The sequence below is a fragment of the Daldinia loculata genome (genome assembly GCF_022478755.1).
Source record: "Daldinia loculata strain CBS 113971 unplaced genomic scaffold F4817scaffold_61, whole genome shotgun sequence".
Taxonomy (NCBI): Eukaryota; Fungi; Ascomycota; class Sordariomycetes; order Xylariales; family Hypoxylaceae; genus Daldinia; species Daldinia loculata.
In genome coordinates this window covers 18,532-44,424 of record NW_026054915.1, presented here as the reverse complement: position 1 = coordinate 44,424, position 25,893 = coordinate 18,532, and the positions used below count along the sequence as shown (strand labels likewise).

The window sequence follows — 25,893 nt, the reverse complement described above, 5'->3', positions numbered from 1 at the left end:
AGTCACGGAGTGTTGAGCTGGCAGGTATGGGAAGTAATATCGCAACCTCACAATGTCACAATATCACGATATCACGGGATTGTAGTCGTCTGCAATATATGGGAAGTATGGCTATAAAGGTAGGTATGATATGATCAGAGAAATTGGAATGAACTAGCAAACACCATTAATTCGGTATGATGAATGAGGCAGGGGCTTCGCAATGGCAGGATAGCCTTCTAATGAAAAGTAGACAAAGTTTCAATGCGATTGTAAATGGTCAATCTTGAATGCTGGTACCGTTAATATACCTAGGTAGTTTTTACTTTTATCGGAAATGTGCTCTCTAGGTAGAGGGGTTGGTTGGGGAGACCAAGGGAAGAATTATAATTCCTCGATGAGGAATATAATACTGTTGATAAATGGAGTATAATCCAATAGTTAGTGTGTGAAGCTTGTCAAGTCAATATGGGGTGTTGGGGAGGGAAGGGGTATAAATGATGTGAATAGAGACAGTCTAATAGAGGCGGGTATAGATCTCTAGGTTCTTGCCATAAGAGTTGTCTTGGGACCTGCCATTAGTTTGAAGCTGCTTTTTGGGTTGATGCTGTAGTTGAACTTCACGGTTTAATCACTTTGGTATGTGCATAGCAAGAAGAGACTGTGCCCGCCCACTAAAGATGGAAGGTATGAATCTGCATATCAAGATGAGAAAAAAGCTACTGGTAAGGTGTCTTCTAGGTAGCCTGGGAATTATGGAGGGATGAATGATGTGCGGGTGCTTAGATGTAAGGTAGATGGTGTAAGAGGGCTATTTCTGGTGAGTAATTATGATCTGAAATGTAAAGGAAGGAAGGCATGGGTAAGATAGAGAGTGACGACAACGACGATGTCAAGGCAAAATACAAATCTGTGGAAGTGTTTGCAAGACCTTCAACTCAACTTACCTAGAGTTGTCGGTCACATTGGGTTATGCTATAAGTTTAGCATCGTGTCCTATTTCTTAGGCCCTAGTATGTGTGAAGGTTGGAAGATATTAGAATGGTTTCGTTAAGATAAAGATCCGTGTATTTGAGGTCGTGATATATGATGGGACGATGGAAAGACCCGTAGCAAGATGGTAGAAGGCAGGAGTTGTTACACAGAATTTGTACTGTATCCGTTCTAATACCTGCCTTCCCGTTAAGTTTCTTTACTAATGGGCTAGTTAATACCTATTGGATACCCGTGAAGGAATATCGAGAGGTACTAAGTCCCGAGGGTTCTAACCTACCTATGATATTAAATTACGGGTTTTATTTTATAAGAGGAAAATGCTATTAATGATGAGAATCACAAAGATGAAGACTATTATCTGGTAAAAAAGTTCATAGTGAAAGTGAAATCTGGTTCATGCATGTTGTTGGTCGGTTCGACGATCGGGTTACTTACCGTTTGACGTGATCTGAATTATTTGGACAGGGTTGTCTTTGAGAAAGTTTGATTGGGTAACTAGTTGCTACTCCCCGTTCAACTACCCCTGTGCGATCTAGTCACATATCAGATGGACATAAGACCCCCATTCGGTGGCTTTCTAGGCACAGCAAACGCTCGAGAACGTGGCTGCAGCTGCTATCCAATATTATGTACCTATCCATGCTTCTGTTACTTATATATATCATAATACCTATGACACATCAGATACGAATCAAGCCAGCATTGGATAAGCAAAGAAGCCGGGATACTTCTCGTCCAATCGAATTAGTTGAGAGGCAGCTATCCGATTTGTTTCAAGTCGATGATGTACCTACCTAGGTAGGTAGCGACTTTATTTAGCGAATATATGAGAATATTATGATACAGCTAGGAGAATACTCCGTCACTAGGAAGCACATATATCAGGCCTAACTTTAATATTTCGCTATGCGTAGAACGACAACGCTTGCCACCCATTCATTCATGCTTTCCACCTTAGATATCAAACCCAAAAGCGATACAACAACCCTAGACCTTAAACCTGAACCCATGCTGTGCCGCCGCTCCCGGAAGTGCGTTGATGGCTCCCTTGACGTAGATACCCTGGTCGAGTTTCCTATTCAGCCGGACGAGCATGATACGCATGACAGTAGCCGCGATCATGGCGAGGAAAATAGTACCGCAGTTGACCGACATCGCGATGATATAGCGAGGCGCCATCCTGTCTTCGTACATGTACGAAGCGTAGATACTCGAGGAGTTGGAAACGGCGTTGATGAAAGCAAGCGCGGCTGCACGTTTAGCTGGCGGTCGAGGAAGCGTGTTGCTAATCCAAGCAAGAGCTACGACGAAGGCACAGTAGACTCCCGGGACCTTTTTTAAATATTAGAGGAGACATTCTAAAGTTACAACGGTGAAGCCAACTTACCATAAGCATCATGGCCACATATCGGGGTGCCAGACTGGTGGTTGCTGCCGCGAGAATGAACGCCGCCATGGCGACGGCGAGCGGGAGCATGATATGCCAGTAGCGCTCACCGGTCCTATCTGCATGCCACGCGTTGATAAAGGTTGTTATGACGGCAAGTACATACGGGGGACATGTCAGGAGAAGCGTGATCACGTTGCTGTAACCCAGAGTCTTTACCACGGCCGGAAAGAAGTTCGTAACAGAGCCGCTCGCATTAATACCGAAAAGGAGAACTAGCTAGACTCGGTTAGTCAATTTAACGCACCCAAAGCCTGCTGTTGTAACTGACCAAGACCCAAGTTTTCAAGTCCGCAAAAGCTAACCTGGCACCCGTCCATAGGGATTGATGTTCGCTGTCGATCCAGTCATCCTCGCCAATATCCTCTTCTAAGCGCCAAATAGCAAGGGCTTTCTCCTCTTCGCTTAACCATGTGGTCGTCCGAGGGAAGTTAGGCAGGATCCAAAAGGCAGCGAATGCAATGCCGACGGTGATGACGCCTTCGATGAGGAAAAGCCACTGCCACGCATCTAACCCTCTTACGCCGTTCATGTTTTGCGTTATTCCCGCCGAGATCAATCCGGAAAACGCGCCTGAGATCAGCGCCCCTGAATAGAGAAGCGCCGTGCGCAGTCCTAGCTCTTTACGCGTATCTGGAATAATGTTAGTACGATCTGACGGATGATATCCTAGGGCGTTATATCGAATGGCTGCGGAATAAATCACGTACTACAAAGAAGTTAGCGGCTGTATAGAGCGAAACTCATAATGATCTTTAAACATACCACCAACAACTCAGATAATAGAGACAACCGGGCTAGAAGATTGTTAGTTAGAGTTTCCAGACCTGACAAGAGTCTCCAATACTCACGAAATAAGCCGCCTCAACGAAACCCAGAAAGAAACGGACGGCAATAAGCCCGCCGAAGTTGGTTACCGCAGCTGTTGCAGCCGAGATAACACCCCATACCATCATCTATCATGGCCAGTCAGTTCACCACAAGTCCACTTAATTGTTATGTGCATCGAAATCAGCTCGGAACATACGCATGCTGGGAGGTAGATAGCCGGCTTGCCAATCTTGTTCAAGAATAGATTCGATGGTATCTGCATGAGAAGATAGCTGGAGTCCCGGTAAGGTTAGTTGTCAATCTAGGCCTCGTTTCCCATCATTGGAGGATTCTTATACTAACCCGACGAATAAGATGCTCACAGCAGTCTATATAACAACGTCAATATCTTCGTCTTCATAGCAGGTTACGTGCTGCGCACTTCAAATTCGCTGGTGTTTGGATCTAGATTCAAATCTTCCGGCAGACCTGCGAGCTTTGCGGCCGCGATATTATTCCTACAACCTGTTAGCATTTCTCGAGTACGGACTAGCGGTATGGAGTCCTAACCGGTCGATATAATTCAAAATGTCTAAAGTAGAAATGGCGTGTTAGTATGCTTTCCCCTCAACGGCGAATAAGAAGAAAAAAAACACTGAAGATTCACTGACACATGAGAATGATAATCGGAAGCAATCGCCAGTCGATTTTTCTCCTCAACCGCGTTTCCAGCTCAAGACGCTGCTCGGGCGTCAACCTCGTCAAGATCTCCGGCATTCTCAACCCCCTCATGTTAGCCTGAGTTAGGTTCGCGACATCAGGTATGCCGTGAATAGTAGACGTCCCGCCATCTTTGCCGATGGCAGTCTCCTCAGATGAGACCGCCTTCTCAGGGTCGCTTTTCTCGCTCAGTGTGCTCGCCATCCTGGTCGGCCGCGCTAATTAGAATGTCTTGAAATCGTCGGGTATCTTGACTTTAGAATGTCGGGAAGAGCTTGAGCATATTGGAGACGAACACCCTTGGTTTTATTGAGTACCTACCTATCGTTCAAGGCAGGGTTGGAGTAAGGTCCGATAGCTAGGTAAGCTCGGCTTCATAAATCTACATTGCAGGATCGATGTGACGCTGCATATCAACTATCACTCACAGCTTACCCATTGACCCCCATTATCCAACCCCTCGAGATCGACAACTCCTCGGCAAGCTATAACCGAAAAGAAAGCACCTGTCCAAGAGATCAAAGGGCCCGGTTGTCGGTGGCAGTGTGCCCATGCAGTCATGACAATACTATGACAAGGAGACAACATGGGCTTTGTGTAGTTTAAACGAATAGGGTGACATTGGTGATGCTATTGGTTGCGGTTGAGGAGGAAGCCCCCTGCTAGCTCTATTAGTACCCCATGGGAATCCCGCTTTCGAAAGCCGGATTTGCGGGGTTAGCGGCCGTTCCGTCAGCTAAAACAGGCTATTCCAGGCCGGAGATATCTCCAACCAAGGTTCTTACTTACCCTCACTACACCACAACAGTTAAAAAGTTGCCTTCTTATACAGCCGGCTATTCTCTAATTGGCTTATGTCGGGTCTGTGGTTTGACGTATGCTAGAGCAGCCAGAATAGCTAGAGGTTAGAGGTAACAATCCAGGAACCTCAACCAAGTGGTCGCGTCGCATATAATCGAAGAGCCGAGGTTTCGGTACGGATTGATCCGACGAGGGTTCACCGACAACCCGTTTATAACCTATTCTCTCACGACATACTCTTGGCTAAGCCACGTCCGAAGATCCTATAATTTGAATAGCTTCTCTTTTTGCGGCAGTAAATCATGTAAGAATCTTATAATAGAGCTTTAACGTCGTCATGGCTAATAATCGGGTCTTCCGATATGCTCAACCGTTCCTTGTACCAAAGGGTCTGGCCTGCATTCTCGAGAAGAAATCAGCTAGCAAGTATTGAATAGACGAGCGATGAGTTCATGCAATCCTTTTATCATTAACAAAGTTAGGGTATCATATACAACGAACCTGCCTGACCGTGGCCGTAATTTTTTCATAAAGAATCCGAGAGCAGCTGCATCCGTACTGCTTCATGCTTCCCCCTCTCGAGTGCACTGTTGAGTTCTACCGCCATTATAGCATCAATCTCCTCCAGGCGCTTTTTATTCTCCATACCATTTAGCAGATCTGCTATCTTGCCGAACAGACCATTTTTCTTTTCCAAATCTTTCCTCTCTTCCTCGAGCTTGCTGAGTAGCTTCCTGCTTTCCAAGTCGTAGCAGATGTGGTACATTCTACAGTACGATTTCCATTCGATTGGACAATCCACTGCCTGGCCCTTGAAAAGCCACTGCCAGAAGTGCTCCCAAACTCTTCCCGAGAGGAAGTCCTCCAAGTCGGTCTGCATCAACCAAGTCATGCTTCTCTGATACTGGGATCTCGGGTGCCTCCTAACGGCATCCCTCGTAACCGCAAATTGCGAACAACATGGCCCAGCAAGGATCTCGGGAACATCGTTCGTCGCAAAGTTTTCGCTAAATGCCTGACGTATGAAGTGCTCTTCTTGTTTAGTGTCGTCGTACTCGGTCTTGGTCGTGTTAATCCAATCCGGACATGCGTTTTCCCAGGACACGCGCAGGTTGAAGTATTGTCTCTGCAAAACCTGCCTTAAGTCTAGATGCGACATGGCGAATACCAGGGACGAATTCAATGTGCGCTCCACATGCCACGGACTCTCGTCGGCATGGGTGAATATGGTGACATCTGGCAAGTTGTCGTAGAAGTCATGCATATAAGTTAGATAGATCATCGCCTCGCGTCCTTTTTTTGGTACTGGCGGATGATACGGTGCCTTCATATCATCAGTGACATAGCGGATGACGTTGAGATTGGGCAATCTGATATCCTCCGTCCATGAGATGTCATCTTTCCGAAGAGTGGCCACCACCAGGTTGACCGTGATCTTGCTGTCATCATGGGCGAAAGGCGAGTCGGTATGAGTTTTGCTAACGTTGAGTGTCCTATGGGAATCTTGAATCGCGACTCGAGGACCCTGAGCGGACCAGAAACTCTTAAATAGGAGGAATGAGGAGGCTATGATTAGGATAGCTGGGAAGGTGAATTTCCAGTAGAGAGGCAACCAGAGGTTGCAAGGACCCTTTGAAAATTTCATGGGAAGGATGATCGGGCGTCATCCCGTGTCAGTCTGTTCTTCAAATCCAAGACAAGTCAAATTGACTTAAGCGAAAGTTTCTGCTAAGAAGAATCGTGCTCATAAAAAACCTGGTATCGAAGAGGATAGTTGAAGAGACAGGGGAATAGGAGGATGGAATAAGAGAGCGGAATAATACAAAGTCAAGTTTGCATAGGTTAATGTGTGGCTACGCCAACCTCGACTTAGATTAGGTAGATAAGGAATGACTAAATATAATGAATCTGATGAGTTGTTACAATTCAGGTTTTTGCAAGTGAAAAGGTTAAGCAAACAGATCTTTAGGGTTCTAAGGTTATTGAAACTAATAAGACCCAGAGCCGCGCTTATGGTCACTGCGCAGTCGCAGCTGCAGTCGCGCTTGCACTTGCACTTACACTTACACTTGTACACTAAAGTGCTTTACTTTTATTTGCTTTTAGGGCGTATCAGAACAGAACTTAGTACATACCTTACACCCTTACACCCTTACACAAGCCAAGCTGGCGTTCTTTGAGGCTTTGACTAAACGATCAGCTCCTTTATCTTAAAATTCTCCCCTTTAAAACCTACATCTGCCTCTTTTACCCACTTAGATCTCTTATTGCCCAGACACGAAACCCAACTAGTGGCTCTAGGCAACAAAATTCAGGCCAATTGACCGCAATGACTTTTTATGCTCCTTAGATCGTAGGTACACCCCATTTCGGCATGAGAATCTTAAACAGGCAAGTATTTGTTTGTGATCGTATTGGTAGCGAATGAAATATTACAGAAGATCTTTGGGGTTATATTCAATTGGTCGAAATTCTGTTGCCTGGAAAGCTTGAAATGTCATGTTTGGATGTTTCAACTCGATCTACCATTGAATTATTACACAGGGAACTAATCCGCAAATCCGCAAATGAGACTTTAGCTGTCGGTTTAATGCCTTCATACAGACAACTACTTTACACCGCCATGAACAATTTCTCGTCTGTGGAGCTTCGAGAAGAAAAAGAAACCATGCAATTTAAGCGGACTGTTGTCACGATACAACGGGCTTAGATACTAGTGTAGAGGGGAAAGTCTACATTTGGAAGAGGGAAAAGCTAAGCGCTTCATTGCTCGTGGCTCATTTACAAATTAAGCGGCAGGGCAGACTCCATATCATGGGCCATGGCACTTGCATCCTCCTTTTTCCTCTGCCGTATTGGTGCGGTGAGACAGAATTGGCAACTGTGGAACAATAGAAGATTGAGATTCGAGGGGGATCGTCATTTAAACAGGGGATGTTCACTTAAGTCACACATGCTTGCCCGCAGCTATTACGAGCCTCTTTTCCTTTTCTGTTTGCTCATTGGTTCCCTTTTGGCGGAAGTGGAACTACATGCAAAACTATCGCGGATCAGAATCCACCGACATTTTCTAACATTACATAGTGTAAAGAATCAAAACCACTAAGTAATACTAAGTAATAAAACAGACCCCAAAAGGCCGAATTTATGACATACGCCGCGCCCTATACACAAAATTCTTCCGATTCCTCGTCAGCTCCTCGAACTAGTCCACGACGCGTTCCGCATTTACACTATTAGTACTATTAGTTGTCAACGAAAGCCCCAGAATTAAGACCTAGTTAGTTAAGGCGTGGACACTTACGTATGAGCTACACACATCGAATGCCTTTATACCCTATCTCGAATATTTCGGTTTAATACGCGTAAGCCACCTGTAGTACGAAAAGGATTTGTCCTTTAGGATAGGTAATCTAGGAGCTGTCTCCTAATTCGATATCTGTTCGGTTCCATGTCGAGTTTTGCAAACATGATCTGACGTCACAGCATATGTTGGCTGTGACCCCTATTCCTACGCCTCGATCATCTACATAGTATGTACATAGCGGTTTTAGCCTTCATCGTCTCTCATATCCCGTTCTGGGCTTGTTTTTGTCCTATTAGGGATCTCGATTTCAGCCCTAAACAGGCCAAACAGCAGTCAGCCGACGTTCAGCCACTTTTAGTCCTCGTCCTACTCCAATATATATCACTTTCCTGCACAACCGCCTTTCCTTCTTTCTCCAATGGTCCAATAACCTCAATATCCTTCTGCGGGCACCCCTTTAAAACGTCCCTAGTGTGCCAGTCCATAGTGAAATTCTCCTTATTGCCCGGACCGGTCAATTCGTATAACTGGTCGTTGCTAGCCGCGAAGACGATGCGACCGATATGTGCCCACTGTGATCCCGCTCGTCAGCCTTGCCGTTGCACTACATAATAGTGTACCTATACAGGCGTACATATGAAAATATCAGACGCACGTAGACGGTAGCCGTACACATTCCGCACGGCTCCCACGTGCTGAAGAGTGTGCATTGCCACAAGAACTCTTTGGTATAATGTTTATATGCCAGTCTGGCCAGCTCGCTCTCAGCATGGTTGACTTGGTCCACGGACTGGTGCGTCAGTAGCACCGTGTCATTGTCCGGTCCTACCAGTGCTGCGGCGAAAGGTCGCTTGCCGAATGTCACCGCGCGGCGCTGCACTATCAGCGCTGCTTGTATGCCAGCTGCGATTTGTGCTGGCGTCATTGGTTTGCGCTCTGGGAAAAGAGCTGGCACCGACACGGCCGCTGTGCCGCGTTCCGTCTCCATTAAGAGCGAATAAGATAATCAATGCCGCCGTATTTCTCTTAAATTTGCAATCTAGTAGTTTATTGTAGATTCCCTCGATACCTAGACTACTTAACATGTAGTTCAAGAGTACGCTTGGATATGTCAAGACTGCCTGTGTACTTGTTTTGGGAATACGGCAAGGCCCGATGATAAGAACCCCACCACAGCTTTTCTCGGAGATAACTTGAGATAACTTGACGATATCAAGACTCCGGAGTTATTTAGCTCAGGTATATCATCTCAAGGCATATTATTCCTGATAGTATCCTGATAGTATGCAATACGCATGCAAGTCAAATTATTAGGTACCTGTAAGTATAAGACAGGTCGTTACATGTACACATGTAGACATAAGAACGTCATCTATGGCACATACGCCCAGATAACGTGATGTATTTAATTGCGGTTCTCTACCGACTTTCTATTTCTCCCAATACGACGTCAAGGCTAAAACCCCCTATACATGTATCTACAGTTTAGCATGCGTGCCCCCTATCTTCGGCTTGATAGGTATCCTAGGGTGGTCACCAGCTAACTTGAGGCCTGTTATAGTCTCCAGCTCATCGACTGCTTCAAATGCTTTTCCCAGAGGCACCTTTATAGTTCGGAAACCCAACGTCTTAGCCGCTTTTAGATTCTCGCCGATATCGTCAAGGAAGACAATGTCATCTGGCTTTACCCCTTCTTGCCAGCCCAATGATCGTCCTCTTCCCTCGTCGGAATGAGACTTGGCATATTTATCCACCTCGTTCAGCGCATACTGATAGATCTTGGGGTCTGGCTTCCGCAGCCCTACGTGTGCAGAGGACACAAAAACGTCAAATAAGCTCCGGAGCGGGTCGGCGAAGAAATCCGCCCTATGGAGCGCGTGGCCAGGTGGGAAGATGACGGTGTTGCTCAATGCGGCGAGGATAAACTTCCCACTAGCCTTCAGATTCTTAAGCGCCGGATACATCCACGGATCTAGATCTGTCGAAGAAGTCATCATATCGTTGAAAAGCCAACGTCCATCGAGCTTCGGTACTGGAGGAATTTCCTTTGGGAGGTTCGGGTTCTTTGACTGCTGGACCTTATAGAATGAGGCCCACCTCGTCGGATTATGAAGGTCTTCGTTGAAGCCAGTATAAAATGCATCGTCCAGGAGAATCTCTCCCCTCTCTAGTCTATGCCAGAAACCTTCAGGTGCAGTTTTTGATATCGAGTGGTTAATCCATCCTGGCGGGATCCCTAGACTTAGTTCATAATCTAATATGGACTGAAAGGGCGAGATGGCCTATTTCCGTGTAAGCAGCGTTCTCATACTGATATGGTAATGATAACAAAATGAATAGGAAATTACAATCGAGGTAGCTTTTCAATATTGCATAGCAAATGTTGATGATACATTCGTCAGAATAGCTATGACTTACACAGACTCCTCCAATGTCAAATAGGAGCACTTTTGGTTGTTTATGGGCTACCATTATGAAGTCCGAGTCCTTTAAAGCTTTCATACATTACCATCTAGAATATATAAGCGTCTTAATTTATATTATCAGATATTTGATATGAGAAGATGTGTCATTATTTTGTCAAGTGTATGAAAGCCAAAATTATCGCCTGGGCTCTCATTGCAATTATAGTCAATGGCCCTCAAGACATGCCTCGGTTGATGCAAGCCATCCCACGGCACGGAAGTACAAAGTACTTGGTTTAGGGAACTAGTCTACCAGATAAGCCAGATAAGCCAGATAAGTGGTCCATGCATGAAGTCAGAGCTAGGGCCAACCTTCACTGGACGTCGTCGCCCACCTCAGTTTGAGACTTTCTGATTCGTACCCCACCAAAGCAAAGGTTCACAAGCGAATTTTAGCCCACATCCACTACAATTACGCCCACAACTTTTCTCTTGTCGCAACTTTCATCTTTTTCCCCAACTCCAACCCTTTCGACAACCGTGCTGATTATATTCGCCCATCAGCCAATTCAATCAAGATGGTGAGTACAGGATGAACATAAGCCATTGCAATGCCAGAAACGGCGAATATTGCATTAATGGTATTTGATCGCGAGAGTCAATGCAAGATGCTTCGGAATGGAGGAAAATAAAATCTGAAGCGCAAATTGCTGACTCGATGGGATCTTGACAGGCGTTCACAAAGTCAGTCAAGAGTAGTGCCTACTACAGGTAAGTAATGCACCAATATAACTAAACGATCCTAGTTGTTGCGAAGATAATCAACCTAACCAATACCTCATCACAGCCGCTTCCAGACCAAGTACAGGCGCCGTCGTGAGGGAAAGACCGACTACTATGCCCGTAAGCGCCTGATCACCCAGGCCAAGAACAAGTACAACGCCCCCAAGTACCGCCTGGTTGTCCGCTTCACCAACCGCGACATCATCACTCAGATCGTCACCTCTGAAATCTCCGGTGACAAGGTCTTCGCCGCTGCCTACTCCCACGAACTCAAGGCCTACGGCATCGAGCACGGTCTTACCAACTGGGCTGCCTCCTACGCCACTGGCCTGCTCCTTGCTCGCCGTGTCCTCAAGAAGCTCGGCCTCGACGAGACCTTCTCTGGTGTTGAGGAGCCGGATGGAGAGTACACCCTGACCGAGGCCGCCGAGCACGATGGTGAAGAGCGCCGACCCTTCAAGGCCTTCCTTGATGTTGGTCTTGCCCGAACCTCCACTGGTGCCCGTATCTTCGGTGTCATGAAGGGTGCTTCCGACGGTGGTATCCTAGTCCCCCACTCCGAGAACCGATTCCCCGGTTTCGATATGGAGTCCAAGGAGCTTGACGCCGAGACCCTGAAGAAGTACATCTACGGTGGTCACGTTGCCGAGTACATGGAGACCCTAGCCGATGACGACGAGGAACGATACAAGAGCCAGTTCCAGAAGTACCTCGACGACGACATTGAGGCTGACGGTCTTGAGGAACTATACACCGAGGCCCACTCCGCTATCCGAGAGGACCCCTTCAAGAAGGCTGAGAGCGATGCCCCCAAGAAGAGCAAGGATGAGTGGAAGGCAGAGTCCAAGAAGTTCAGGACTCCCAAGTCCACCAAGGAGGAGAAGCGCGAGAGGGTCAAGGCTAGAATTGCCCAGCTCCGCGAGGAATAAGCGGCTGGGTTCTGGGAAAGGATAAAAATGTCACTCCGTATTTACGGTTGTCTTCAGGCATCGGAGTTCATAGGGATGGCTTATTGACGGGTTACTAAACGAATTAATGAAGTTTATCGACCGTCATTGTCTTGATATTAAGATGTGTCTGTGATCGCCAGGTAATCGTCTTACTTAGGGGTTCTAGGTAATTTCCCTAGCTCGTAGGCAGTCTGTTGTCTTGACTACCTAGTTGTCTAGGTAGATACCTTGGGAGGTACGTAAGGTAAGAAATTACTTACAACTTGCCTACATAGCAGAACACCAAAATCATGTCGATCCCGTTGTTAAACTAATATTAGTGTCGACTCGTAACCCATTCCCCTAAGCACTACTATCACCACATATGGATCCATACTCAACCCAAACTTTACAGTACGGCTTCCACTAATACCTAACGAAGCCTCTCGCACGATACCAACTCAATTTAGGCCGACAATATAATTTATCGTTTCTAGAGAAATAGGGGTTCATATGTCTCGCTCACCAAGTATCTGTCGGTAGATTCATCCTATTGCGGGAACGCTGCCCGCTACCCGGACGGGACAACGCTTGATTTTCATCCAGATTCTAATATTGAAGATTGGATTTCGTCGGATACGCAAAGGACAATTGAACACTAGTTATCCGCTAATATACCAGACTATAAATTGACCTAACTTGAGTAGGACGTCGCTAAACTCCGCTTCCAAGTAAACTCCGTCTTTGGTTAATCCTAGAATAACACTACATAACGGTCATGGGTGGAGTTGAACACTATCCTGTCCTATTGTATGATACCAAAACCTCATATTATAAGTATTTAGAGACGGGAATTTGGTTATTGTCCGACGGTATAAACGACGATGCCGTCGGCCTAATAGGTTTCAACGTCGTAGAGCCATTGTAGTTGTTAGGTCGGCCGAGACCTCGGATATCGCGATGTCTGCTTTGAAGAAGCATTACATGGCCTTCCAGAGGGAAAAAAAGAATTCAACTGCGGCCCTTTATGGTTCACCCGACTATGTATAGAGAAAAACATGTACATGATTATATTTATGCATAGTGGAATATAGAGCTTCGGAGATATATATGGTGTCTTCTTCTCGATGCATAGCTTAGCATAGTTAAACTCTATATCGGCCGGTCTTATCATCCCTACTACTCTATACCGAACAACCCGACCAAATATACCTGAACTGCTTATTATCCGGGCTCTATAGAACGGTCCTAGCAATGTCGACACCTGGCAACGATAAAGGGGCATCACTAGGCCGTCTTCTTAGGCTCACCCTATAGGTCTACGGTAATAACGAAAATAAACCTGAGGACAACGAAGCTTTCTCGCGGGACTATCTTACCGAAGTTGCAAGTATCCATGCTCGGAACGGTATCGAGATGTACCAGCAGGTATGTAAGAGAGCAAGCAAATGTATGCTAGGTAAACTAACAATCCTCTTTACTTTTCTAGATTTTTGCACCGGCACCATATCGCGCCGCCTTGGAGGAGATGAACCATCACAAGAACCGGAGCTGGGTCGAGAAATACGTTGATGGCGGCAAGGTTGTGAATGTTGGCCCGGATGGGAATGGGTGTATTTCAGTTGGTTTGGTGGGCATGTTGTTTTGTTCCGAGGTCTTGAATCTTGTAGTCTGGGGTTTCGTTATTAAAGGGGCCCCCTTTTTTATATATAAATTTGCTTTAAGGCTTACTACTAGGTATTCCCTGAAACTCGCAATCTTTCATTTAGGCGAAACTGGAGTATCTAAGAAGCAACTTGAACACCAGAATTGAAGCATTTATCTTCTGTCACGTTTTCCTCTGTATTAGAGTTTGGGGTTTGGGTTTGAAAATCTTATCATCATTGTCTATATATATGGGAATTGTAGTTATGACATCTTACAGGTTTAGGCCGGAAGATTTAATCCTAGTTAGTTGATAATTATTTAACTACGAAACTAGACCTTGGATTCTGTTTTCATAACTATTTCATTTTGTCTATCATGCATGGTCAGAAATACCAACGCTATGTGTCTGACAGAGTCATGGGAATGTAAGTTGTCCCGGCTTATTAAATCACCGCCCCTAGGGAGGCGTCGTTGCGGAATGGCACACCCGGTGTTGTATGCATGAGGATACCGCCGAATACAACCCTCGCTCGTGATTCTGCTTATTCATACCTCGTGGCTCTTAGGTGTTGGGTGCTACCTTGAATATCCAGAAGGGATGTTAGGTACTCAGCTAATAAAAGTTGTACCTAACTATCGTTAAGGGATTGTAACTTCACTTCCTTGATTTATTAAAAGTGCGTTTCGAAGCAAGGGATCGAGTTGGGAAGCAATGCATCTGCCAACTGATAGGCTCACTTTCGGTTATAAGCACTCCGTTTAAGTTGTAGTAGATAGACGCTCGGGTTTATAAAGGAAACATCTCGTATAGAGTTAATTTTGGGCTCTAGACAGTACAATTCATTGGATTACGTAGGGCCTCGTCATGCCATCACGATAACACATCACAACTTTCGAACTCATCACCAATGACAATGAGTCCCCAGTCATCAGTACCGATAAATAAGACCGGTGCTTATCAGGCATGGTTTTGCTACGTTTATAGGTATTCGTACAACCAATTGCGATTTGTTTCATTATCGAACTCGATAGTTATGATTGAGAGTATACAACAACTACGTGTCACGTATAAGATGTACTGACTTGTATGAGCAGCTACTATCCCATCTCTCTTTGTTAAGGTAGAGATGGATAGGGTTGGCGTCGATTTTTGTTCTTTAAAGAAACCCAATTGTGCTCTTTAGCTAGGCCAATGACAGAAGAGGTATTTCGTTGCCCTACACTAACAAACACATGAGCTTATCTTAAACGGAGACTAATAGGCCAGTAAAAGATGTCATCATCTTAGTAGTTATTGCCAAGTCAAAACTTACCTAAGTATCAGCTCGTTGATGTGGTTGAAAAATAGGGAACGAGGTGGTCTGGAAGGGTCTTTTTGGGACCTGACTAGCCAATCTAGATAATAAGCTACGTAAAGAAGGATTGCTTTTGGATTAGGTATGTAGCATAGGTTAGGTATTGAGGTATACTATGTTTGTTCCCTTTGGATCGCCATCCTGGACTGATTGCCTTATGAGGATGAGAAAGCTGGCTCGAAAAACCTCTGCCGGCGGGGGGCGGGGGGCGGACGACGATGGTCGATCTACAATGACCTCCTTCCTAATAGGCGCAATTGAAATGGGAAAGTCGTCTATAAGTCGTCTATGTATGGCATATATATGGCATATGTATGGTATTCTATTCTGTCGGCAGAAGCCGGTCACCTGATGGGTTCATGCTCGCTTGATGCTGGTTCGCTTCTACATATGTATGAGGCAATGATATCAACTTGTGATTGCACGCATTCAGCCATTTGTCTCAATTTCTTGGGTGGTTTTTTGTTGCCCCTCCTGCTTCCTCATGCTTTCTGACCCATAATATTGGAACCAAACTGGACAGTTGAGAAAGGAAGCATGTGACGTCTATTGATCCGAGCGTCATGTTGGTTCGTTAATTGTACTAATTAGGACTACATTAATTGGGGTATTCTCTAGCGTGCACGCTACTGGCGCATGCAACGCCGGAAAACAACGCATGTACATGTATGACTGCATCGGGGGGGCGGTATGTACCGGGGGTACCCCGTAGATGTATCTGTTCTCTAATGATTATGTGGGCAGATACTTACATATCGTCCCCTGTAAAGTCCGGCGTTACTGGATTGACAGCGGCTGGTTGTTCCACTGAAAAGCACCCATAGCAATCCATTTGCCTGGATTAGCGCTGAAGCCGACTCCGTCGTAGCATCTCGTGGAATAATGAAATAACGAAATAGACCTAGCCCAGACCGCCCGCCTCATCTCAACTTGACCATGCTGCCATGTCGCACGCACCGTATTGTGCAACATTCTAATAAAATTACTTGGGGGGTTTGAGTGGAATAATAAAAACACGGAATGAATATCTTACATATAAATCTTGATAATATGCATCTATGTACGAAGTACCAGGGTTACTTATGTACTACTCTGAGGTTGCACCGGTGATTGCGGCTGCTGACATAAACTTTGCACATCTATCTCTTAATCTTTTTTTCTCTAGCTACGAACTTAGCTTACTTTCTTCCGCCTCTTTTTATCTTTTTCTTTTTTATCTGACTCCTTTTTCTAATAATACTGCTACTACTATCGTGCAATAAATAATACGGCCATTGAAAGCTCTCCTTAATTAACTAGTCATCCCTTTACCTATCATTAACCTCCGGTCCACTCAAGAGCTATACTCACTACCGAACCGGCCCTACCTTAGTCCAAAGTGGTAGTGGGTTGACCCTGATAAATATATTGCATCATTTCCTACATATGGACCTGGTGAACCCCACCCAAGTCAAGCTCTAGCCTTTTCTACATACTCATTCCGTACCCTGTTGTCTTCTTTTTGAACCCTTTAGATTTAGAACCGATTTAGAACCGGGACGCACCCAAGAAGGTCTGATATCGATCCAAGTAGCAACTACTCAGACGTTCGAAAATGGCGATGGCTTGGATGTAGCCCTTGCTTGATCAGCAAATACATATCGTAGTCGGTTGGCAACAATGCTTTATCGGAACAACTCGTCCTTATTATTTCTTTGACCTGGCAACTAGCAACTAGCAACTAGCACCTAGCACCTAGCAACTGGCAACTGGCAACTAGTAACTAGTAACTTCACGAATGCCAATTCATATTATCTCGGTTTTTATTTTACATAGAACCCAATCCAACCTATTCTAACCAACACCCTCGTGAACGAGTACTTACCCCAAGACCTACCCCGCCGCCACGATCTAAGACAAGACAAACGATACGTCCGTACGGGTTTACATATAATCGGGTGTAGACTCCAGCTCTAAGGGATACACAATATATCTTTCGTATATCGTTCAAAGGGAAGTGGATTGGTCGGCGGAATCGAACAGTAGGTCAGAGCACAAGGGAAACAATATCCAGCATGGAGCATGTTATGGATGTGAGCTGGATGACACATGGAAAAGGTAATGTCCATGTCTCAGCGTTAGAGGACTTTCCTTTTTATTTGCTGTCTTGTTTTCTGTTTGAGTATAAGCCGTAGGGACTAACAGTTCCTGGAAATGCAGACAACTGGAGTAACCATGGTACCAACTGGAACTCGTCTAACCAAAGCCAAGACTCCTCTACTTCGAATCGCTCGAAGCTTTCAAACCCGAGCAAACCTAATGGCAAAACGGACACCTCATCGCCCGCTACTACTAAACCGATACCTCCGCGCTCGGGTAGGACAAGAAGTCAATCCGTCGAAGGATCGCCGAGTCAAAATGGTACACCACCCCAAAGGAGAGGCTCGTGGTTTTCTAATATCTCGTCCAAATTTTCTACCTCTCCAGCAAACGGAAATACCACATCTCCGGCTCCCACACCCGAGTCCGACGCCGACGAAGTAGCCCCTTTACCTAAGATTACACCAAGCAAGAATGCCGTCCTTCCACATGCGTCGCGCCAGAGTGGCGATGCTCCATACATACCCGCGCCTCCGAGGACGAACCAGCCTGGCTTGTTGGGAGTCCTTCGTCGCCTGTCGTCTTCGAATAGCGCCATTGCGCCGGGCTCCAGAGCCAGCCATGGTCTCGTGGAGCGAAGAATTCTCAATGTCGACAAGCATAGAGAGAGGTGTCGAGTGAACGAGCTAAGCCAGGCAAAACTTCGTCGCGTAGCCTTCTGTGTCGATGTCGAGATTGCGCCTATGCCTAAATATGCAGATGAAGAAACGGCGTGTAAGAAGCCTGTCGATAAAACGCAGAAAAAGAAGATAACCGAAAAGGGCGAAGGTGAAGCATTGAAGAACCCAAAAGCATTAGAAGAGCAAAAGGAAAATATCGGACTGGTCAAGGCGACTGGCGAGACCCTGCCGAAGGAGCCCGAGAAAGAAGGTACCGAGGTGACAAATGGAGATCAGAAGGGAAATAGTACTACGGATGTTGACGGGCCTATAAAAGAAAAGGAGACTACCCGCAAGAAGGAAAAGAAAAAGAAGAGTGAGGCGGAACGAAAGGCCAAGAAGGAACAGAAACGCAGAGAAGCTCTCGAGAAGGGGGCTATTCCAATGGAATTATATCTTGACAGCGACAGCTCAACAGACGAACTCTCGATACGATCCGGAACGCAAAAAACTCAGCTAGCACCTACGACGAACCCTGGTAGGATATATCGCCGTTGCTGCCAGCTTCGGGAGACAGATATTCTCACCAAGATTACCCTGCAACTTCCTAAAACCACGGAATCCTGCCCCAATGGTGTAGTGGAGAAGCTTGACCTTAGCGGATATTTCATGTCTCTACCGGACTTGGTCACGTTAGGAGATTTTCTTGCTGTTGTCCCAGTTAAAGAAGTCATCCTTGAAAACTGCGGTTTAACTGATGAGGGTGTTCGTGTTATTCTCGCCGGACTTCTAGCAGCTCGAAAAACACCTAGTATCAGACACCGAAGATGCTGTTCTAAGCCCACAGACTTGACGGAACAAGGTGGCGTTGTGGAGAGACTCGTACTGAAGAACAACAGCAAGATTACTGTTGAAGGCTGGAAACATATTTGCCTCTTCATCCACATGTGCCACTCCATCAAGTATCTTGATATCTCGAGTTTACCATTTCCTACGCCGATAGAACCTACAAAAACTCCAATTACTCATCACCTTCATCACAGCGTTGGACAAAGTACACCAGCTCCAATTGACTTATCTTTACTATTGTCTAGGGCAATCGGGGATCGTTTGGCTGGTCCGGAGCTGGAGCTCCTCAACATTGGCTCGATCGGTTTGACAGCAAATCAACTAGGTGCCGTAATCGACGGCATCCTTAAGTCAGGAGTAAAAAGACTAGGACTAGCAAATAACGGCCTTGATGCGCAAGGTGCTCAACACGTGGCGAGATATCTACGCAATGCAAAGTGCGAAGGAATTGACCTTGGTGGTAATGATCTTCGAGACCATATTGCCGACATTGCTGCAGCTTTTGATGGAAAGGACGAGCTCTGGGCTATGAGCTTGGCTAATTGCAACCTGATACCGGCGTCGTTATGCAAGATACTTCCCAAATTGGCAAAACTTCCCGACTTCAAGTTCCTCGATTTGTCACACAACCGCGCGCTCTTTGAGTCTGAGCCTAATGCCATGGGTCTGCTTCGCAAGTAAGTAAACGAATCCTATATATACCGAACTTTACCTTGTTGACATTGCTTCGTTAGATACCTACCTCAGATGGATAGCTTGAGAAGGTTGCATCTCGCGGATGTTTCAATGTCTTCGGAGCAAGTGATTTCTCTTGCCGAGATCTTGCCCGAAATTAAGGTCCTAGCGCATATTAACCTACTCGAGAATTCTGACATCGTCACCTTAGCCGATGCTCGGACTGAGGAGGGCCAAGAAGAAGCGTGTGCGGTATATGCTTCTCTTTTAGCCGCCGCTCGTGTATCGAGAACTTTGATCAAGATCGATATAGATAACCCTAGTCCTGAATCTGGCGAGGTTGTCAAGGCGCTTGCAAACCGTGTTGTGGTGTACTGCATGCGAAACTTGCAGGGCGTGCCAGATATTCGAGATTCCGCCGGTGAGGACGGCCAGCCAGAGAAGTTGCCGGATGTGCTTCGACATCTCGTGGGTCACGAAGAAGATTCTCCATTTGTTGACGTGGACAGCGATATCGAGCCGGCAGCTGACGAGGATTATGTAATTGGTGGTACGGGTGTTGTGAAGGCTTTGGCGTGCGTTTTAAAGAACCGAGGAGACGATACTAGACGATCCTCAGGTGAATTTACCAGAGATATCGAATCTGGTACTTCGACGCCTAGAACTCGTTTGCCCCCAGCGAAGGTCAAGGATATGTCCAAATACTTGCTTATTAGTGCACGGAAGATTCGTGCTCGGTTACAGCCAGCCCTGGCTATGGCCAAGGCATCTTCCAACGAGGACATCCACAACTATCGTAAGGTTTTCCTTTCTGTCACAAGTTTATAGTTACTAATATCGCTACAGACCGCCTCATCTTCCTCGATCAGACAATCGAGGGCATCATCAAACGCTTCGAAGATGAGTTCCCAGAGACACGTCAAATGTCATTAGAAGTCAGCATACCGGATCGGACGAATACCGCTGCATCCGATCCTAGTCGTACTTCGTTCTCCTCTGCTGAGGCAGATGCCGGCTTATTGTCAGATACGGAGGATATGGAAACCGAGCTTCGCTCACCCAAATCTCGGTCCCGGTCTAATTCTATTATCTCGCACAGCTCTAAAGCACTGGTCGAGGAAGAAGGCCGTGCCTTCCGTGTCAATCACATATTCCGTTCAGGCCTAATCAAGCCCGAACACTACGATCTACTCACCAGCGCCGAGGAGATCGGGAAGAATCCAAGCCATGTGACGGTGGTCACAAGTATAATGGACGAATTAATGGGAGGAGATGAGCAAACCAAGAAGGACATCCAAGAGAAAGGACCCATTCGTGCGTTCCAGCAGCACAGGGAAGAAATAGTCAAGAGGTTGCGCGAGGAGGATCCACAGTACTGGGAGAAGTTCGTCGAGGCGCAGGAGAAGGCGAGAGCCAACGTTCAAATGGACGTTAAAAACGGAGCCCCGCAACCACAGGAGAGCGCGGTCATCGACGAGGAAGCTATCGCCGATTAATCGCGGATGAGCTAGACTGGGGGGAAATACTTCTGTACCGATATGTATACTACACCAGCCCATCTTTCCGAGCGTTCTTCAAAGGGCTCTCTTAACAGGTGGCGTTTTTTTGTATCGCTTCAGATAGGCATCGCGTACCGCGGGCCGCAGGCGTCAGACTTTGGTTACGTGAGAAAAGGGGTAGGGCGGGAAGTGGTCACGTCGTTGTTGATTTATGTACCGAATCCAGGTTCTCGAATAGGAGACCAAATGGCTGATTAAGTAGCTGTCTGTCGTTTTTTCTAACATGATGGATGATGTTAGGCGGATCGAATTGATCCTGCGCTTGTTATGCATTGTTAACGGTGTTCTTGGTTTCTGATATCGTGACGGGGTCGATGACGGAGTTGATGGGTTAAGCTAAATGAGAGACTCTCTTGACTTTGTTGAATTTCATCTTGATTCGGATATGCTTTAAAGCAACTTCAACGTTTCCCAGTATACACTGTCTGCTTCGTAAAAGTTCCAAAGTGCGTGACAGTTCCTCACCAAGAGATAGAGAAAGGGGTTTATCAAATGCTAGAAATTACCTAGCTAGCTTTATTAATTTTTCATTTTTTTCGCATCGTATTCATCTACATAGGTAGGTGGTAGATGAACCAAAGATTATGTAGGTACCTAATCTTAGGTACCTAGGTAGGTAAGGCATTCGCTAAACCGCTACATTGCGAGAATCAATCTCGCATGAGAACATTCCTAGGAGCCCTGGTCCTATCAATCAGACACGGCTCGTCCGTCTACCCTATCTCCCATTTTCGGCGTAGGCATATTCGACGTATCCGCTCTTTTAAAATCATCACATAACACCTCGTTCGATATATGTAGCACCCGAACCCGAGACCAAACCGTAGACCTGAAAAGGGGAAGAAAAAAAAACACGCTCCCGCGAACGCGATGGGGGTATATATATAGAATGCCTAGGTAGTTAGTCCATCCTCGCTATCGCTAAATTCCAAAAATGATGCCAAATCCAAACCCCTCCGCCCGCCCGGTGAATTTTTTTAAAAAAAAACGGGCGGCGTTGTTAAGGGGTTTCCTTTACCCCTCAGACGTAATTCCGCCCCGCGTCCACACAGCCCATTCCGCTGGCGGAGAAGCCGCATCGGCCGGGCCGCATACCGGATCCTTCTTCAACAACGCCCCAGGCGATAGGGCGGAGCCACAGATGACGATCGTCGCCCTGCATGGTCTGGCCCGGCGCAACGACATCGTGGTTATGGCACTTGGCGCTTATAACAACGCTGCAGGAGCCACCACCCAAAACCATCGGGTTGCCCTTGGCCTCTCCGCTAGCAAGCGATGCTGCTGGTGCACGTTTTAGCCCGAGGCCAACGATGGCAAGGATGAGGATTAGTAGGAGACTGAGCAAGGCGATCAGCGCTTGTGTACTGAACGAGATAGCTACGATCTTGTTGGAAAACGGATTCGGTGATCGACGTGACGAGAGAATGATGACGCCGGGAAACATGGCCTGGCTGAGCGCGAATCCCATTGCGGCAAACCAACCAACCAAAGCCCACGAAACAGGGCGAGGTAGCGTTAAGTAGAGACTTGTATTTTGCCCGCCGGCTGCGTTGGAGGAGACTCGAAGAGGTCGGGGGCCGAGGGCGAAGAGAGACAATTCGTGCGAAAGGAAGTACGTTGTGAGGTGAGAGTTAGTGACGAAATAGAGCATAGCGAGAAATAGTTGTGGCAATGCAGCGAAGAGCGCCATCTGCGCTGCCTGGACATGGGAGGGTAAAAGATAGGTTAGGTGAGGTACTGCGACGCCGAAGGGTGTGAAGGGGTTTTCTATGACCTTAGGGACTAGGAATGCAACAGCAACCGCAGTCGGTGCCCCAATTACTAGCCAGGCAAACGCCGTTAGCATCCAGCGGGGGAGCGATGGGGTCTGTGCCCAGAAGTGATTAGCTGGAACGAAGAATCGAGCTTCGCTAGAACCCCAACGGCCTTGTTTGACATCGGTCTTTGTTAATAGGCACATATCGGCCGTCGTCGGATCGGGATTGCGGAGAAACGAACGGATCGAATCGCCAAGTGTTACGAGAGGGTCGAAAGTAGATCTTGCTAAAATGATCGCCATGCTAATGACGGATGCGAGGTTGAGTAGTACAGCGACTCCTAGGATGGAACCGCTAAGGTTGACACTGCAGCTCTGCGGCGCACTCGGGCGGGCGAGGCAGTGTAGAACAAGTGAGCCGTCTGGGGCCACAATATCGTTGTTGTTCGAAGTGAAAGTAGTTAGTGGAGTGCCGGACTTGCTGGTATGAATGAGAGACGATGTAGTGGAGGTCGAGTCCGTGATAAGTAAAACAGTATCAAACGAAGGTTGGAACATGTCGCTGAATTCGTGTAGACAGGTCGTCGGATCCAGGTCAGTCAGCCCATTCTGGCTGCTGGCATCCTGGAGTCTAGTGATATCGATATTAGAGAGTCCGCCCTCATTGAACCTCGTATCGTTGCTAAAAGGAGCGTGGTCGAGAAATGATTGTGTTACGAATAGTACGTCGTAGTTGACTACATTCTGAGTCGTGAAGATTACCGCATTATATCTATAAACTATTAGCACAGTAATGAAGGCTCATTTAACCTTGTCATACTTACATTACTTGAGTTACGACCGCGCTCAAGAGGGCAATGATTGCGATCGAAGCTCTGAACCCAGAGATATATGTGAAGTTGCGTAACGAGGGTATGCCGATATCAAGCCAATTCCTGTTTCCATGTGCCGCCGTCAACTCTCGTCTCGTCGGGCTCGAGAGGACCTGGAATACGTAGTTTGCTCCGGAAAGAATGGCGACGCAAAATATATTAATAGCGATACGAATTCCGACGTTGATATGCTCGGCTGTTGTGCAGTCGCCCGAAAAGATGGATGATTCTCCAGATATAAGTTTAGATTTGGTGATGACCAGTATTAAGCAGATAATGCCAACGAGTAAAATTAGAAACGAAATTAATGTGTTGAATATGATTCCACCTCGCCATCCGGTGATATGCCTCCGTATGTTACTTTGTTGACTCCAGTTACCACTTGTATCTAGATCACGACCGACATCTAAACTAGGGGAGCAATAATGACCAAATTCGATAGGGTGTGACGCAAACGTCCCTCTACGAGGCGTAACTTCGATACCATGCGGCCCCCATTTCTTTTGTTTCTTTTTCTGTGCTAGAGTCTCGGGTGTTTCTCCTCTTAAGAAGTTGACCACGTAGTCTGGGACGATACTCCTATCGATGCTTGCGGTATCATCATGAGGGCGGAAGAAACTTCGGGGCTGTCCCCAGGTTCGAAGGGTGAAATGACTTGATCTCGCAGTCGAGGGTACTTCTGAACCATGACGGCCATGAAAAGGCCATGCGAACGAGGGTCTTGAAGCGTTCGACGGTCCTGACTTTGACGGGGTGTACGGCTGGTCTTCTTGAATCATGTTGGACTGAAGATCTTCCAGGCGAATGTGATCACGCCGCAAACTGCCTGCCCAAATACTCGGTCTTCGGTTCGAGTCCCTGGTGGACGTGTGCGTGTCAGATCGTATACGGCCCATGATTATTAAGTTACCTATATTACGACAATAGCCATCCCGAGTGAAGATCAATTTCTATACCCTAAGGCATACGTTCATACGAACGGGAAACTGAGGCGAGAGAAGCGAAACAAGAAACGAAAGAAACCACCGCACAGCAGGAAACCGGGATGGAAAAGGGATTAGCTAAGATCGAGAATAGAGTGCAGGGTCTCTCAGCTCTTTTGTACGGAGGTGGACCTGACACCAACCCAACCAGGCCCCTCCCTTATTCCATGATCGCCCCGGCCGGCCCTGTTTATTATTGGGCATGGGTCACGGAGCAGGGTGGACGGTTAAGCAATTTTTAAGCAAGTGATGGTACACGAGCCGCTCCGGGATAGTGTACTCAAGGGTGCATCAAGACCGACCAGGGTACGCATAGTTCCTCAATTTCTTGATCCAGAGCCAATCAGAGAGCAGTGTTTCGAGCGACTGGACCTGGATTGGGCTTGTGCATTGATGGTCCGCTGAATGAAACCTACATAGACTTCGTTAATTTTGACAACGCGAGGGTAACTAACCGTCGTCCAAATTCGTAATGGGAATATAAATATGAAGAGGGGAGCTATCGTTTATCTCATCGTATTGCTAGATGCGATGAAGATCCTTAGTTGACTATACTTTGACTTCGAAGGTCTCGTAGATCGAAAACACTTCCTTTCCACAACATATACGCAAATTGCGGTACATTGCAGATGCAGCTAAGTATAGGTAGTCAACCGGTAGACACGCTGTCTTGCAGAAGAGACTCGGGAAAAGTAGCCATAGTTGCCTCTTACTTTATCTCGAAGAACTTGTAAGCCGCTTATATCTGGAAATTCTTTTTAATGCTAAAAGATATTTTAGTTGTGCCTTACGAGTACTTCGTATATGCTCGTAATATGTGCTCGCGAAGGTACCAACGTGAAAAGACTTTTTGAATATACGTAAGCGTGAGCGCGAGCGGGCCCACGGTCCACGGTCCACGGTATATGTATATGTAAAGCATTAAGAGGTGTGGATAATGTTGCAAATCGGCCATGCATCCAACCATGACGATAGGGCGGCTAAGCTCACCGGGTTATCTGTCTATTCCCTCCAGCACATCGCTCGCTAAGTTAATGCAAAGACGAGTACCTCGTGTCGGCGTGGGATTTGTACGACTATGCGTGGGGAGAGAGGAGAGAGTTGAAGAATTTTGAGATGTTGCAGATGCTGTGAGCTGTGAGCAGGGGGTGGGATGGATCATAGCAGGGCTATGCTAGTCGTTTCAGCCGTCCTTAAGAAAACTATTATGATAAGGCCCGAGAACCCACTATCATCATCCGATAATGCCGCTCTCTTTTGACAAGGTGAGCCCTGTCTTTTT

At 46.6% G+C, this 25,893-nt stretch overlaps 8 protein-coding genes across 8 annotated transcripts; 3 read left to right on the top strand and 5 right to left on the bottom strand.

Annotated features, from left to right (window-relative positions):
• Positions 1–1,962: 1,962 nt before the first annotated feature.
• Positions 1,963–4,024, bottom strand: F4817DRAFT_361270 (MFS general substrate transporter; the record flags this gene model as incomplete). Its single annotated transcript, XM_049306383.1, has 10 exons — positions 1,963–2,307; positions 2,363–2,641; positions 2,694–3,055; positions 3,195–3,219; positions 3,274–3,378; positions 3,450–3,525; positions 3,596–3,621; positions 3,675–3,750; positions 3,803–3,824; positions 3,904–4,024. The coding sequence occupies 10 exons, from the start codon at positions 4,022–4,024 to the stop codon at positions 1,963–1,965; spliced, it is 1,437 nt and encodes a 478-aa protein (XP_049155459.1).
• Positions 4,025–5,070: 1,046 nt separating this feature from the next.
• Positions 5,071–6,930, bottom strand: F4817DRAFT_245031 (uncharacterized protein). The gene is made up of 2 exons (XM_049299095.1): positions 6,889–6,930; positions 5,071–6,646 (listed from the first exon to the last, which is right to left on the bottom strand). The coding sequence occupies exon 2, from the start codon at positions 6,396–6,398 to the stop codon at positions 5,280–5,282; it is 1,119 nt and encodes a 372-aa protein (XP_049155458.1). The 5' UTR covers positions 6,399–6,646; positions 6,889–6,930; the 3' UTR covers positions 5,071–5,279.
• A 1,232-nt stretch (positions 6,931–8,162) lies between these two features.
• On the bottom strand, positions 8,163–9,184 carry F4817DRAFT_244983 (cytidine deaminase-like protein). The gene is made up of 2 exons (XM_049299094.1): positions 8,716–9,184; positions 8,163–8,632 (listed from the first exon to the last, which is right to left on the bottom strand). Exons 1-2 carry the CDS (start codon positions 9,046–9,048, stop codon positions 8,405–8,407), a joined length of 561 nt encoding a protein of 186 aa, XP_049155457.1. The 5' UTR covers positions 9,049–9,184; the 3' UTR covers positions 8,163–8,404.
• A 354-nt stretch (positions 9,185–9,538) lies between these two features.
• F4817DRAFT_361267 (HAD-like protein) lies at positions 9,539–10,532 on the bottom strand (the record flags this gene model as incomplete). Its single annotated transcript, XM_049306382.1, has 2 exons — positions 9,539–10,342; positions 10,479–10,532. The coding sequence occupies 2 exons, from the start codon at positions 10,530–10,532 to the stop codon at positions 9,539–9,541; spliced, it is 858 nt and encodes a 285-aa protein (XP_049155456.1).
• A 330-nt stretch (positions 10,533–10,862) lies between these two features.
• Positions 10,863–12,303, top strand: F4817DRAFT_348749 (60S ribosomal protein L5). The gene is made up of 3 exons (XM_049304735.1): positions 10,863–11,046; positions 11,199–11,236; positions 11,313–12,303. The coding sequence occupies exons 1-3, from the start codon at positions 11,044–11,046 to the stop codon at positions 12,175–12,177; spliced, it is 906 nt and encodes a 301-aa protein (XP_049155455.1). The 5' UTR covers positions 10,863–11,043; the 3' UTR covers positions 12,178–12,303.
• Positions 12,304–12,873: 570 nt separating this feature from the next.
• Positions 12,874–13,990, top strand: F4817DRAFT_368177 (uncharacterized protein; the record flags this gene model as incomplete). Its single annotated transcript, XM_049307216.1, has 4 exons — positions 12,874–13,221; positions 13,495–13,605; positions 13,667–13,790; positions 13,947–13,990. The coding sequence occupies exons 1-4, from the start codon at positions 13,138–13,140 to the stop codon at positions 13,988–13,990; spliced, it is 363 nt and encodes a 120-aa protein (XP_049155454.1). The 5' UTR covers positions 12,874–13,137.
• Positions 13,991–16,837: 2,847 nt separating this feature from the next.
• On the top strand, positions 16,838–21,014 carry F4817DRAFT_244815 (RNI-like protein). Its single transcript, XM_049299092.1, has 4 exons — positions 16,838–17,276; positions 17,379–19,443; positions 19,501–20,237; positions 20,288–21,014. Exons 1-4 carry the CDS (start codon positions 17,234–17,236, stop codon positions 20,935–20,937), a joined length of 3,495 nt encoding a protein of 1,164 aa, XP_049155453.1. The 5' UTR covers positions 16,838–17,233; the 3' UTR covers positions 20,938–21,014.
• Positions 21,015–21,473: 459 nt separating this feature from the next.
• Positions 21,474–25,053, bottom strand: F4817DRAFT_244914 (uncharacterized protein). The gene is made up of 2 exons (XM_049299093.1): positions 23,581–25,053; positions 21,474–23,528 (listed from the first exon to the last, which is right to left on the bottom strand). Exons 1-2 carry the CDS (start codon positions 24,522–24,524, stop codon positions 22,022–22,024), a joined length of 2,451 nt encoding a protein of 816 aa, XP_049155452.1. The 5' UTR covers positions 24,525–25,053; the 3' UTR covers positions 21,474–22,021.
• Positions 25,054–25,893: the final 840 nt, after the last annotated feature.

Coding starts and splice junctions, on each gene's coding strand:
- F4817DRAFT_244815 (XM_049299092.1), top strand. CDS start 17,234: ATGGAGCATGTTATGGATGTGAGCTGGATGACACATGGAAAAG. Junction 17,277..17,378: donor CTGGATGACACATGGAAAAG/GTAATGTCCATG, acceptor CTGGAAATGCAG/ACAACTGGAGTAACCATGGT. Junction 19,444..19,500: donor GCCATGGGTCTGCTTCGCAA/GTAAGTAAACGA, acceptor TTGCTTCGTTAG/ATACCTACCTCAGATGGATA.
- F4817DRAFT_244983 (XM_049299094.1), bottom strand. CDS start 9,048: ATGGAGACGGAACGCGGCACAGCGGCCGTGTCGGTGCCAGCTCTTTTC. Junction 8,633..8,715: donor TGTGTACGGCTACCGTCTAC/GTGCGTCTGATA, acceptor GCGGGATCACAG/TGGGCACATATCGGTCGCAT.
- F4817DRAFT_245031 (XM_049299095.1), bottom strand. CDS start 6,398: ATGAAATTTTCAAAGGGTCCTTGCAACCTCTGGTTGCCTCTCTACTGG.
- F4817DRAFT_348749 (XM_049304735.1), top strand. Junction 11,237..11,312: donor AAGAGTAGTGCCTACTACAG/GTAAGTAATGCA, acceptor ACCTCATCACAG/CCGCTTCCAGACCAAGTACA.
- F4817DRAFT_244914 (XM_049299093.1), bottom strand. CDS start 24,524: ATGGGCCGTATACGATCTGACACGCACACGTCCACCAGGGACTCGAAC. Junction 23,529..23,580: donor GCGGTCGTAACTCAAGTAAT/GTAAGTATGACA, acceptor AATAGTTTATAG/ATATAATGCGGTAATCTTCA.